General features: G+C 53.4%; 1 protein-coding gene across 2 annotated transcripts in view; it reads right to left on the bottom strand.

The window, feature by feature from the left end:
* The window catches only part of EDAR (ectodysplasin A receptor), a 70950-nt gene that overhangs the window by 18011 nt on the left and 38071 nt on the right, over positions 1-14868 (bottom strand). For both annotated transcript variants that reach the window (XM_004597647.2, XM_058655299.1), the window contains exons 2-4: positions 3643-3711; positions 2908-3030; positions 2160-2341 (exon numbers count right to left, since the gene is read on the bottom strand). In XM_004597647.2, the coding sequence (XP_004597704.2) occupies positions 2160-2341; positions 2908-3030; positions 3643-3693 (356 nt within the window). In that variant the 5' untranslated portion in view covers positions 3694-3711. The remainder of the gene's footprint in view (positions 1-2159; positions 2342-2907; positions 3031-3642; positions 3712-14868) is intronic.

Genomic DNA, 14868 nt, shown 5'->3' with positions numbered 1-14868 from the left:
CATTGCAGGCCACCAACCTCCGGGCTCTGCCCTCCTCAGTCGTCTCTTATGCCATGGCACAACCGGATGGCTTCCTCCTCCAGCTCAGCTGTCAGCCTGCTGACCACAGCTCCATCTAGTGGATGGCTCAAGTCTTCAGGGACCCCCTCTTGAGTATGCTGTGGCCATGGGGATCCAATCTGAACCACTGGCCCTGTCCAGTGCCCTAGCCCGTTGAGCTTTGATTTCAGCAGCTCTGTTCAGAGAGCTCCGACCTGCTCCTGAACCTGAGTTTAAATTTTGCCAAGAGGGCTGTTTTCTTTCCAAGGTGAGCTTGGCCAGGTCTACGTACTTCTCCAGTTGAGCCATGAAAAACCCTGAGCAGTTCTGTCCTGGAGGAGGTATTTGCACCCATGAGATCAATAGAAGCATGCAAGTCCTAGGAAGCAGGGCAGTTCCCAGGGTGATTCTAGATCTGATGCCAAGATCCCACTGGCCTTCCCTCGCTCAGTACCCACCAGCGTCTACACAGAGTTCTTCAACAAACACTGCTGCGAGTGGGTGTGGATGCATTGATTATGGTTCTTGTAACATGTATGTTAACTTGGGTGGAGTCCCCACACACAATAACCACAAGATCTGAATTACAGACAGTCCGGCTAAGGGACTGCTGTCTTCGCAATAGCCTCTTCTCTGGTAGCAGCCCCTGCCTCCTGTGTGCGTACTGAATAGCAAGATGTATCCAGTACATTTGCATCACGCTGTGTGTCGGTGACAGGCAGGGCTGGCCAACAGACATTTGGACATGACTTATAGCTCGGGTGGTAGGCTTGGACAACAGCATCCTGGCTGAGGGCAGCTGGAGGGAAGGTGTTCAAAGTCACTGGAGTGAACATTTCTCAGTCAAAAAGGTGAAGTTAGGTTCTTTTTCTGAGTTTATAGTATTTCACTTTAAAGCATTGATTCAATTTCTATGTTCAAGTTGGTGGGGGGGTCTTTCTACTTTTTGGAATTCTTTCTTACAGGTTAACACTCAGTGTCCTCATTTGATACGCTGGTACTTTCTTCCTCCTCCTAATTCTATAAAATGGCCTAAAAAGGATTCTGGGAGGCCAACGTTGTGGCGCAACGGGTTGAGTTACCGTATGTAATGCTGGTATCCCATAAGGCATGGTTCTAGTCCCAGCTGTCCCACTTCTGGTCAAGCTCCCTGCTAACACAGCTGGGAAAGAAGCAGAAGGTGGCTCCCTTCCAAGTGTGAGACGTGGATGAAGCTCTGACCTGGCCCACCCAGCCCTGGTCCTCAAGTCATCTGGGGAGTGAACAGACGGAAGAGTTCTCTCTCTGTCTCTCTCCAACCTCTCTGGTAACTTTACTTTAGGTAAATAAAATGAATCTTTTTTTTTTTAATTGGTTTAAGGAGACAGAATGTATGCAAGCACAGTGAGAACTGTGGCGTGCTATTGAAAACCCTGCCATGGTTATGGCTGTTAACCTTTATTTCCTCTACCACCTGCTAGTGTCCCATCACGGTTATCTCTTCCCATTCTCCCTGTGACTGCGTCATCACCTCCGTCATCACCACTGCTTCTGTGTCGTCACTGCGTCACGTATACATCACCACCATCGCCTCCCCCACAGGCTCCCCCACTGCTTTCCGTCACCCCCGTAGCTCCTGCAAAATGCTATGATTTGTAGCAGTCACGGCTTAGCATGTACTGGTGGCAAAGCTGTATGATTTCCCAACCCAGGCAAGAACTTCGACACATCTCCTGTCTGGAAAAACAAAGGCTTTATCTTCCTGGCTTGCAGGTTAATCACACTTCTGTTTTTTAAAGACTTTGGATACATAACCCAATTGTGATGGAATTATGAGCTATTCAAAAGATTTTTATCAACGGCTTTTACTTTCGGTTTTTCCAGAGTACTAACACTGATACAAATGATAGTTTCATGTGGGATTTTAATTTTCCCTTTCTCCAACATGTTTCACACATGCTGTCTCATTTTAAATATTCAACCAGCCTGTTTGATTTGGGTGATCGGAGGACACTGTTGAATGGGCCCTGGGATGGGACTTGGCCACCGACGCTCCTCTTGCAGAATGGGGCAGATCCATTACCCGGAGTATTTGGGACTTTCTGAGGGAAGCCCCGGGGTCTGCTCAGGGCTACACTTACCCAGGCAGGCACGGCCCACACTCGGCATCATTCTCTGTGTCGCCTGGTGTCAGCACGGTGGCCCGGAAGAAGCCCTCGCAGTCCTTGTGGCGCCTGCATATCTGGTAACCTCCTTTGGAAAACTTCTCAGCTGGGCAGGGGACACAGCCATAGTCCTCGTCTTTGGTACCATAGCCGCAAGACTGGGGGCGGTAGACAGGGCGCATGCGTGTGGGTGAGCAGTGTCTCCTGCAGGCCTTGGCTTCCCCAGCTCCAACCTCACCCTCCCTCCCCGCAGGCTTCGTCCCTGAGCTAAGCTTAGTGGGCTCCTGAGTGCCCTGTCCGTCCCTGGTGGTGTCATTTTCCCCAGCTCTCTGACAGCTGCAGTGCTGTAGCTGTACCATTGAGCATCTCCTATTCCCCCAGTCATCCTGCAGGAGAAGTGAGTGGTCAGTCAGTCACCTACACACTGCCAAATGGTTGCACAACATTCCAGTCCCGCTTCCTAGTTAGATGACCTGCCATTCATGGAATCCAGTAGGGTGCGGAGGCCACTCCTGACAGAGTTGCAAAGAACTCCCGAGTCATCTGTCCAGCTCAGCCGCCCCTTTCCCTGGACTGGCTCGTCGTAGCTCATGCCACTCAGCTTGTGAGCAGAGACTGCCTCCTGGCTGGCTGTTACCTGAGTCATGGCACAGCACTGCCGGCTTGGGCAACAGTGCTGCGGGCAGCTCCCTCCTGCACCCCCCAGAGCCCAGCTGGTCCTCACCATGTAGGGCTCCTCCCCTGGTCCACAGGGGGGACACGGCTGGCATAGTCCGGTGGTCTGGTTGTGGTACTCGTTCTCCCCACAGTTGGTGTATTCTGCCTTGGCTGAGCACACGAGTGACACCTGTCACAGAAGTGGAGAACTCACGTGACCTTCAGGAAACCCATCCATTTCCCTGCGGCAGGGGAGGCCATGGTGGGTGGGTGAGTGGGTGAGTGGGTCAGAAGGAGGCCCCTGAGGTGCTGGGGGCTCCTCTGGGAGCTGGGGCTGTCTGGGCAGGGGTTCCATTGTGAAGTTCACCCACAGTGACCCAGAAGGCCCCTCTAGCTGGAGGCTGCCTCTAACACTCATTAGTGGTTCCGTGTGAGCTTTCTGCACTTCTTTCCGAGCTCATGGGTGAGGCAGTCCCACCCCAAGCCTCCAGAGCAGTGGCCAAGGGGTGCCCCACCTGAGCCTGGGGCTCTCTCATTGCCCAGGTACTGGCCATGTGGTTCAGACTAGCACTGGAGAAGGTTCTAGCCTGCATACCCTGCAGAGGGAGCCCTTGAATAAGAGTCCAGGGAGGGCTTCTTAGAGGCTTACAGGCCTGGCCCTTCTCCACCCTCGGACAGCCCTCCTGTTCGGCAGCTGTGGAAACTGGGACTCAAGGGGCTGAGCCATCTGTCCAGGGCCATATCCCGGGGAAGGGTGGAGCCCACAGCGCCATCAGGAGGAGGACGCAGGCTGCATACTCACCACCAGGACCGGGAGCCAGGGCGTCCACATCAAATCTCCCTCAACGGCCATCTTCCTCCGGGGGCTCACCTGAAAGACACACCCGGTCAGCATTGGGTGGGCACTGCGGGGGTGTCCCAGCCTCAGTTGCAGCTGCTGCCTCATCTGGGTCCCACCAGGGGTAAGGAGCCCCCAGGAAACAGCATGGGGCACTCACAGGGCCTGGCCGGGTGGCTATGGGGCCCTTGCCAGGGTCATGCCACTTCCTGCAATGGGGAAGGGCTAGGGTTCATGGGAGCCTCATGCCACATCTCTGCATCATTAACCGATAATTCACGCACTCACCATTAAGAAAATGTGTCCTTCCGGACACTTTAAACTTCAGGTGCCCCCGGCTGGTCCTAATGCCTGGACCCCAGACCACAGGGACATGCCAGGAAGCGAGGCCTGGCCGCTAGATTGGGCTCAGCCAGCCCCATTGGGAGGGTCCTTTGAAGAGTGGTCATCCATCAAGTGGACAGAGACGAGAATGTAAAGCAAGTGGAAGGCTAAAGTTGCACAGAGGATGGCCAGGGCCCAGCCACCTGGCCCCCCACCGCCATAGCATGCTGCTTTCAAGGAGGGGGGGCTTTTTTCCCCCTACCCCTGGGAGGGGAACTGCATTTCCATGGAGCAGTTTGACCCACGCCTTGGGCACTAACCAGCTTGGCTCTGCAAAGAGAGACACCAACCTCCCCTAGCGGCCACTCTGGGTAGCTGCCGCTTTGAGTTGACACAGAGGCTGGTATATGTGGAACCTTCTGGAATTGAGAGACCAAAAACAATCTGTGCATTGGGACCCCCACCAGACTCTTAGGTCCTGAAATACCCTATCCTTATGGAGTCATTCTGCTCCTGGAAACCGGTGACTCCCACAGACCATGCAGGGTGGCTCAAGGCAGGAGACCCTGGGACTGGGAAGGCCGCCTGCTTCCCCCACCAACCCCGAGTTTCGTCTCTGCCAAGTACCAAAGGTGTTAGGAGAAGAGCAGCCAGGAGGTTATCTCTTGGAAGAAAAGAAAGAAAATTGGACAAACCAGGGAGATTACTTGGAACAGGTGGTTGGGACAGAAGAGTGGGGAAGACAGAGTGAAAGAGAGAGAGACAACAAATCTCCAAGGTGTTTGTGCACAGTCTTCTTTTCTGAAACTTTCAGGAGCTCAGGCTTTGCTTGGTGAGATTTCAAAAGGAGGGTGGATACGATGCAGGCCAAACCTCGACAGCATACTTCTCTTTCTAGCACTGAAAAACCCTTTAGAGCAGCAGGCGTTGAACTCCACTTGCCTACCGGTGGGGGGCGCTCCATTGCACAGCAATGGCTTCAGAGAACTCCCCATAAAGGTCTAGGAAGACTTGGTGGCCAGCAGTGAAGTAGAGTGTGGCGGCCAGAAACCAAGGAGAGGGGTCTGGCAGTGTCAGGCTTACGTCTTTCACAGTGTGGTGCTGGCTGCTGTGGACTGAGCCAGGTGACCAGGGAGTGCCCTGGGGCTGGCACTGCCTGTCCCAGGCTGGTTTATGCAAAGTAGGAATTCCTTGAGTCTCTACGACCCTGCTCTGCCTGACACCTTTGTCGGGACAGACCTGAGAAATGGTAGGACCTCGGTACGTTTTTTGAGTCTCACCAACATCATTTAGAGAAGCATTACTGCAAGGGGCAGTGCCCCCTGGAGGGCTTCCGGAACCTCTGCAGGGCTACAAAGGCTTGCTTTCTTCCACATCAAGCCCACTGCCCAGCATTTATCTTTGGAAACACTGAAAAGGCTGAAACAAGATGAAAGCACCCAGCCAGCCACCCAGTGGTGAACTTGCTGGGTGTTTTCCTTCTAGCAACAGAGCAAGCTGGGACAGGCAGTGTGGGAGAGCCAGAGAGGCCTCCGGGGTGCGGCAGCTCCACCAAGCAGGGGACAAAGGGCAGGTGCCACAAAGGCCAGTAAGGGAGCGTGTGGGGCCCGGCTATGCCAGCTCCACAGCTCCCAACCTTGTTTTCAGGTGGGCTTAGCAGAGGTGGGCCTCCGTGTAGTCAGCAGATTGGGCCAGGGTCCCTTGGCAGTCCTGGAGGCCTTCCAAGAATGGTAATCACAGATACTCGTTTAATTGACTTCTAATTATAGCCGAGTCTGGGAGGGCTTCCCTGACATGTTGGGGAGGGCTGGGCCTGCTGCACCCGGGGTGTCAACCAGGAGCACTTACTGAAGGTCTCATTAAATCTGTTCTCAGGTCAACCCGAAGAGACAAAAGAAACACAAATAAATAGACATCGTGAAACAAAAAGTCTGTGGCTTTGGAGACTCTTGGGTCATTGTTGCCAATTCTCCTAGGCCAGGGGGGTTGCTGGTGAAGGAAGTTGGGAGTAGCCTCCTGCCAGACACCCTGCTTCTGGGACTTCTGGGTAGAGGCCAGGATGGCCACAGCCATTATTCTTTACTTTGATGGCTCCCAGGCTGCCACGCAGGACAGCAGGTCTGTGTTGCAGCCGGAGTTAAGAGCCACCAAGCTTAGAGGGGGCATCCTCCCAGCCCTGTGCTCACTCCGAGCCCTTGTAATTTGATGGCGACAGTGAGAAGGGGGTAAGCTCTGCTGAGCCGCTTGCACCTGCAGACAAGGCTGCCACACAGCTGGTAGAAATTACCAGCTGGCTACTGAAGGATCAGGGTCCCCAAGGGGCTCGATCAGCCTTGGTCCTTGGAGTCCAGCCATACCTGTTGGCTACTTGGTATGCCTTCCTGTTGCACCAAGGACTCTAGGAGCAGCCAAGCCCAGGGCAGCCATAATGCACGCAGCCCTAGGTTTGCTGGCTTATGGCCCTTCCCTTTTTGCTGTGTCCTCCTCTTCCTCCGCTCGGTTCCCCGGGCACCAGGACGACACAACCATACCCACCCAGTGGTTGAACACTGCAAATGCAAGCATCCAACAACTTAAAACGCTCAGAAATCAGAAGCTTCTGGAAGTGCTGATATAGCGCTCCCAAAGTGTCAGATTCTGGTACAATCTAGATTTAGATGTTTGGATTAGGGGTATTCTGCGAAAATTCATGCCAACATTTCCAAATCCAAAAACCCCAAAGTCTGAAACAGCATTTCAGAGAAAGGATGTTCAACCCACACAGCTCGGCCTGAAGCGGCCCTGCTGCTTCTGAATGACTGGACAGCAAGCACCCAGGATGTGCAATAACTTCATTTCTTTAAAAGGATCAAGTAGGCCTGCGGGCGCCCACTTCAGGAAGCGTTACTTGCTGTGTCTGGCACCACTACATCCCCTCTGAGGTGGCACGGCTTTCTCCTCTGCAGATGGAATAACTCTGACCCTCTCCAGTTGAGCAAATGCTGTGAGGACTCCAGGGGGCCCTGGCATGGGGAACAGGTGTGGGACACCTGCCCAGGTGAGAGGGAGAGGAAGGACCAGTACACCCGTAATTGCATGTGGGCCAGGAGCAGTTTCTGGCCTCCTCCTTGCGTCTGTAGCAGCCTGGCTATTCAGGTAAGGCTTAGTTACAGGTCCCACGGGGAAGGCAGAAGTTGCTCCTGAGATAGTGGGGCCCTGCTGATCAGAAGGGGGACCTCGTACTGGTGGCTTGTTGAAAATGCAGAGTTTCAGGCTAGATCTACCGCCTGGGAATCCACGTGCTAACCAGACCTTCTGGTGTCTGCGTGCACACTCAAGCTCCAGAAGGCACTGTCTGGCCCGCCTCCTAGGAACATCTTGCTGGGGCCCAGGGCTGGGGGCTTAATGCTTAATTACTGCTGAATTCCCCTTGGGGAGGCAGGGGAAGCATTGGTTGGCTTTGCCCCCTCCTTACCTCTCAGGAACCAACCTAGACAGCGCGATCCCCCTGATTTTGTAAATCAGCTCTCCTATTCACTTACTCGTCATGTATCTGATGAAAATGAGTTGGTGTGTGCGTCTCAAAGACGTTCAAGCTGGGCCCTGGGAGGCTCCCCTTCGCGCTACTCCGGCTCCTAGGGAGCAGACCTGTGCTGTGGGAGGCGGCCGTGGCCGTGGGCTGCTCTGCAGGCTCAGCCTCCCTGCCTCCGCTCCCCTGCTGCCTCCCTGGCTCTGACCTCCTCCAGGAGGCTCCTCCCAGCACACTAACCAGATGCCTGGGCCTACCCCAGAAGACCACCCCCTCCCCACTGACTTCTCACCAACAAAGACAAACCTTGATCCCCCAGCGGGAGCAGTTGACAACACTGCCATGTGTTGTGATTTATGGGAGGGGGCTCAGTGAGGTGGTGCTAATTAATGCTACATTGTGAGGCAATGAAGTCACTCTCCTGGTGTTTGCTGCAATTCAGAGGGGGGGGAGCAGGGAGGGGTCCCAGCTGGAAATTCATGGCCTCCCGTAGGCAGTTGGCACAGAGTCTGGGCAGGTGAGGACCCTCAGCACCAGCACCATCAGCACAGCGTGGCTGGGACAGGCCTCTTCCAAGCTTGCCAGACTGCAGAAGCACAGAGCAGTGCGCCAGCCCGGGAGCATCAGGCACTGCACAGCACCTGGCAAGGCTTCGCAGTCAGAAGCTGGGGACGGCCCAGGCCCTTGTAGCATCTGCACATGCTTGCAATGTTTATTTCAGGTTGGAAATAGTAATAGGCTTAGAAACATTCGTGGAAAATGGAGGTCAAAGTATATACACGTTTTGGTACCTTACCCCCCGCCACCCCCAAATAGTTGAAATCCATACTTCTGATTTCAAAAAGCTCATGGAAAATGTGTATTATGAAAAAGTGATGTGGAGACTTGAACAGTTTCTTACACCAAAATAAACTCCCCTTGCAATTCCTTTTTTTTTTAAATTATTTTTTAAAATTCCAGTTTGCATGCACTTTGTTGAAGAACTCCATAATATGCATGTATGCATTTTTTTCTTAAGGTTGAACATCCTCCCTGGGTAAGCCCTTGGCCTACCAGTTAAGATGTAGCTGTGACTTCCACGGTCCATGTCAGTGCCTGGAGGGCAGGAACTGGCGGGCAGCGTGTGCCCCAGTGGGACAGGGGTCCCCAGCAGCCATGCTGTGCCATCCCAGACAGGTCCACAGCCTAAAGATTGCCAAACACCTTCCTGTAGGGCCACAGGAATGACACAGTGAGCCCGAACAGGCTTCCCATAAGACAGTGGCAAAAATTAGTGGTTTAAGTAGAAAGTTTGATTTGCAAATTCTCATGTTGCATGTGTTAGTTTTTTAAAAAGCTTTTCTTCTTCTTTTTTTTTTTTTTTTTTTAATTTGAGAGGGAGAGAGTAGGAGAGAGTGTTCTGGCTGACTCTCCCAAATGCCCTGAATGGCCTGGGCTGGGCAAGGCTGAAGCCAAGATGTCTCACATGGGTCCCACCAGGGCACAGGGACTCAAGTACTTCAGTCCGTGCCTGCTGTACGCCAGCGCCAGTGTCTGCATACCAAGACGTCGGAGTGTGGAATCAGAGCCAGACATTGAAGGCTTGTGGGTTCTGGGCATCTCAAACCTGGCCTGGGCTAAATGCCTGCTTGTTTGTGTTCACTGAAATAATGCATAGAAAACCATAGCTATCTTTGCATCCGTAAAAGAAATCAGATGCATGAAACATGTGGCTCAGCCTACTTCCAGCTTTGCCTGTGCAGAGGGGTCACTATTGACAGGATGCTGCCCCTGTGAGAAGGGCGGATCACAGGATCGCAGCTGGGCTCCTCCACATCTCCTTCTGGGAGTCTCATTCCCTTTGCTGCCTCAGAGCCGAGTCTTGCACAAGGGATGAGTTAGGGAAGCTTGGAAAGCAATGCCTGCTTTATTGCCTCATCAAAATTCAGGGAAAGTGTTTCCAGGGTGGAAACAAGACGGTGATTAGAGCTGAAATGCATTGCTTTAAATTACAGATGGGAGTTTATGAGGAATCTTAAATAAACGTATCAACACGAACTTCTGAGACTATGTGAACAGCCACTCTGCAGCCCTTGAGTCAACCGACACCCATCCTTGCATTGGTCCACCCGTCTGAACATCTTGTTCGTCTGCCCACCAACCCATCATTTCATCTCTCCAGGATTCCATGTGTCCACCCATCTTCCATCTGTCATTCGATCTGTCCATCATCCTATCTGTATCATTCCAAGTGTCCATCCAGCCATCTTCTGTCCATTTCTATTCCATTCACACATATCACATATAATGTTTGTTGAGCTCCTTCCCTACACTAGGTTGAACAACAAACAGACCAACACAATCCTTGCTCTGATGGTGTCTCATAAGGTTTTGGGAGATCATGAGAGAAGCAAACACAATGCAGTGATAAACCCTGAGGTGGGGCTGAGAGATGGGCGCAGCAGGAGCCCATGGATGTTTTGTGGGGAATGAGGAGCTGACCTATTGGGGAGGCCAAAAAGATTGTACCAGACCCCAAGAAGGAAGAACATCAAAGAGTTAGTCAGAAACCATGGGGGTAGGAACAGGCCCAATCTGGGAGGCAGAGGGGCCTGGCGTGGTAGCCTAGTGACTAAAGGCCCCGCTTCCCATCCAGTTCCCTGCTTGTGGCCTGAGAAAGCAGTCTAGGACAGCCCGAAGCCTGCACCCATGTGGGAGACCCAGAAGAAGCTCCAGGCTCCTGGCTTCGGATCGGCTCAGCTCTGGCCATTGCGGCCACTTGGGGAGTGACTGATTAGATGGAAGATCTTCCTCTCTGTCTTTCCCCTCTTCTCTGTATATCTGACTTTCCAATTTAAATAAATAAATAAATAAATAAATCTTTTTTTAAAAGGCAAAAAAAAAAAAAAAAGAAACCATGGGGGGATGTAGTGACTGGCATGTCCCAGTTGGGGACCAGGAGGTCACAGTTGTGTCCCCATGAGGCTGCTGCTCCAGTGTCTGTCCTCAGCCACAGACATGGGTACTCCATCTTTAAATGCACTGTGATGAGAGCAGAACTGTTTTCTGTTGTCTGCCGAGCTGCTGTCTTAGCTGTTGCCCACCGTCCCTTGCTCTTCTCACATTCAGAGATGTTTGCAAAGTGACACTCAGTGCACCCATGACCTCCCTCCCAGCCTCAGCAGGGCAGGACACCAGTGTGATGGAGATTTCGAGGGCTTTGGCACCTCTGTCCCCAGCACAGATTCTCCCGAGCAGCAAGGCCCAGCAGAAACCCATGACACGGTCATTGCAAGATGCAGGACCGCTGTCCCAGACAAGCCCAGCCAAGCAATGGACGCTGCTTCCGGGATGACAACATCCTCTGAGGTTGAAGAAGCCAAGTCATCTCTAGTGCCTGAACTGGGGAGCAAACAGGGCAGCGAGGAGGTGTGCAAATGATTGCTGTTATTACTCAGCCCCCCCAGGGGCCGGCCAGGGGCTCGCTACTCCTCTGAGGAGCATGATTGCGAGTAATTTGGAGATTCCCACCTGGGTGGCAAAGGCCTCCCGTGATGCCTCAGAAGGGAAGTGAGGGCATGAGGAGGGCAAGGGGTTTGTAGCAGCTTCTTGCCTGCCCTCCACATTAATATATACCAACGGGGAGAAAGCAAGACCGAGACCGGAGATGACCTCCCACTCCTGCCCCTGCATGGCGGTGAAGGCCATCAAGACCCCTGCTTATCTTATTATTATTATCATAGAAGATTTATTTATCTATTTGAAAGGTAGAGTCAACAGAGAGACAGGAAGAGTGAGCTTCCATCTACTGGCTCACTCCCTAAATGGCTGGCACTGGCAAAGACGTGGGCTATGCCGAATCCAGGAGCCTCTTCCTGGTCTTCCACGTGGGCGCAGGTGCCCAAGCTCTTGGCTGCTCCTCTGCTATTGTCCTAGATGCATCGGTAGCAAGCAGAACAGCTGGGACTCGAACCCTCGTCCGGCAGTCCAGCCCTACAGCTAGCCAGCATGCAGGCCCAGCTGTGTGCAGAATGAGAAAGCTGCTTGGGTGTGCACAGGAAGTGAGGGTTCCCCCCAGCACACACAGGCAACGTGCTGCCCACAGCTGCTCTGGTGTAGGCAGGCACAGCAGCGTGGGGAGTGGCTCATCGTAATGAAAGCCCTGTTCTCAGGCTCTGCATGTCTGCCCCAGTAACTGCGAGTTTATTCTTCCGATGAATGGTGCATGTTTTTATATCCCTGCCACTTAAGACTATAATTTTAAAAACAACTGGCTTTATTGAGGTGTCATTAACTCACAATAAAATCCACACACTTCCAGTGTCCACACTGACGGCTCTGGCAACACACACACACTGTGTGGCCCCCTCGTGATGTAAAACATCCCCCACACCAGTCCAGTTGATGTGACTCAGGACTGACGTGGGTATTGCCTCTTCCAGACTGTCCTCGAGGTGGGCTGGCGTGGCTGGCTGCTTTCCTGGACAGAACACCTGTGATTCATCTGGGCTGTGCTGGTTTTGTTTGCTTCTTTTGAAATCATGGAACAGTACTCCACTCCATTAATAAACCACAGGGCCCGTTTGCTCAACATTCACTCTTTCTGCTGGAGTTTCAGTTTGTAACTGGGTTTCCTGGGTTTTGGGGTGGCCCTGACCTTGCATCTTATATAGATGGGTTCTCAGGGGGTGTTTGTTTCCCCTCCTCTTGTGGAGCTCCCGGAGGAAAGCTCTTAGGGGAGAAGGCAGCAGCTGTCCTTCTGGCCCAGCACCCAGCCTGCTGGCTGGCAGTGACCAAGGGTGAGTTACATAGGAGGGCATTTCAAAATGTTTATGGAAAATAGAATGAAAAGTTTTAAAGAAGTTGTAAGCCCTGCACTTTTTCCCTAACATGCATTTTTGAGGCACTCTTGCTTATACAAGTTTCTTCAAAGTCCCCTAAAGACCTACATTGCTTCTGCCCACACCAGCCACAAATCATGTAGCAAGGGGCAGGGTTGAAGGGGGAGAAACATGGCATTGCGGGCCCAGGGCTCCCCTCAGGGAACACTTCTCCCAAAGGCACTTCAGGAAGACTCTTGGGGTGCCTGGAGGGCAGCAGCCTCAGTGAACACGCACTGCTCTGTGGACTGGCTTTGAGCAGCAGCCAAGACAATCCTTCAGGTGTGTGGTCCTCATTTTCCACCTGCAGCTGCCATGCTACCGATGTCACAAGGCAGAGGAAGCAACCTGAGCATCATGGGAGATTGGAAGCAGGTAGGTAAAACTTTTGCTGGGAAAGACCAGACCCTTGAGCTGTCCCCACTGGCTGGGGAAGCTGTAGGCTTTCTGTGATGGGCACTGGGCAAAGGTTTCTTTGGGCTTCTAGGTCTGGGACTGGCGCCTGCAGAGGCGTTTGCTGTGGGCAGGAGCCCAAGAGGCTCGGCAGAGCATTGAGGTCCACCCAGTCCAGACTCTGCAACATACTTGCCCTCCAGGAAGGCTGAAGTCACATAGACAGAGGCGATAACTAGAGAAGCAAACTCCATCTGCTTTGACTTCACAGTCCCAGGAAGACAGCTCTGGGAGCCACAAACAAAAGCTGGGGAAGCCTGGCGTGGGTCAATACAAGGTCTGGCGAAGTCGCTGTGTCCCACCCCTGTGGCCCTATGGTAAGTTGGGCAATCCATGAGCGGCTGGCTGAGTCACGGAGGACTGTGTGAGCATCAGGCCCCATGTCCCCTCTATTCCCCTCCCCTTCAGAAAGCCCCAGCTGCAGCGGTGGCCTCACTTGGGGGGTCGCTGCAGAGTTAGGCTGGGAGGTGGGAGATTCCTCCTCCCACGCCTGCCCAGTGGCCTTTGAAGATTTCTGGAGCTATTTGTTTCCAGCCTTCCTCTTATCTCGACACCCTTTCAACTTCAAGGCTTCTGAACTCCCAGGCACAGGAGCCCAGGACTCCCAGGGAAGGGTTCACACCCCTCCCCACCCCAAGAACTTGAGGGCAGCAGCGGGCAGAGAGCCCTAATTGGCAACAGCTGCCCTGCGTCTGTCTAAATGGTGAAGACACTGCTCCCAAGCGGATGATGGCTCTCTGCCCTTAGACCTGGAGTGAGAACTCCCTTCTCCTATCCTCCCTAGCCCGGCCTCAGCCTCCGCCTTGGCTTCGCTGGTCTTGCAGGGCCCAGCACGGTGGCCTTGCAGGAGACAGCTGATCCCGGTTGCACAGGCCTGTGAGTAACCACTAAGTGTCCCTTTGCAAAGGACTTTCTTCCCCTCCCTTAAGTTCCAGTCCCAGCATGAAGCCAGTACCTTGTAAATTTGGATCCTTCCTGACAAACTCAGGGTCTTGTTCTACCGGTTTGAAAGAGAATTTGTTTTTCTTCCATTGCTTTCAAGTTCAGTGATGGGAAGGCCCAGGAGGAGACTGAGTGCCTGTCTGCCTGCCTGCCAGGCCAGCGTTCAGGGCCCGCACTGTTCAGCCACTCAGGACAGAAGCCTCTTATTTCCAGCTTACCTCGGCTTGGTGGGATGTCAGTGGGGTACAGTCAAGCTCTCCTCTCTGGCCTTCCTTGGGGTGAAGGGGTTGGAACACTGAACGTATTTGTTTAAGCAGACTTGGAAAGCAGGGTCGCTGTCCTTACTGGGACAGGCTGAGGCCAGTCTATGCGACCCAGGACCAGCATGAGGCCAGTCCGCCCATGCAGGTTCTGAGCTCACCACGCTGCCGGCAGGGCATGATGTTCAGGGCAGAGTGGGGTGTGATTTCCTTGTTTCTGCAAGTGCTGTGCCAACGCAGGCTGTCACGTCGCACTGTCTCTGCTCTATGGGTGAGGGGCTGGGTTCAGGCAACCTTCGGGTTGCACCATGGGAGTGGACACAGCTGGGCTGGGCAAGACCGGTGACAGCTCCCATCCGTGAGCTTGCCTTTGCTCCCTGAGCTTCAGTCACCTCTCAGATGGGAGACAGGCTTTCCTTTGCCCATTTCTCAGAAGGTCAAGTGCCAAAGTACTTGGAACCAGAGTATGTTGGGGACAATGCAGCAGAATCAGGCACAGGTACAGCTCGGGCTGCAGTGGCCCAGAACCGTGGCTGCAGCGTTCCATGACATGGGCCAGATTGGAACCCTTCCCGAGGTCACAGAGTCAGCTCTGGGGCAGAAGCCATGGTCTCCACCCAGAGGGAGGCGTTTACCCATGAGGGCCCCTGGGAGTCCTTGCTGATTCACACTGGGTGGTTCCCATGGAAGAACAAGCTTCCTCAGTCGTCAATTATTCAACCTGAACCTGGGGCTGGCATTGTGGCATAATTGATCAAGTTGATATCTGAGACAGTGGCAGCCCATATGGGCACCAATTTGCATTCTGGCTGCTCCACTACCAACCCAGCCCTCTGCTAACACA

Source organism: Ochotona princeps, chromosome 26 (genome assembly GCF_030435755.1).
Source record: "Ochotona princeps isolate mOchPri1 chromosome 26, mOchPri1.hap1, whole genome shotgun sequence".
NCBI lineage: Eukaryota > Metazoa > Chordata > Mammalia > Lagomorpha > Ochotonidae > Ochotona > Ochotona princeps.
Note: the sequence above shows the minus strand (reverse complement) of the source record. Positions and strands in the feature narration are given on the sequence as shown.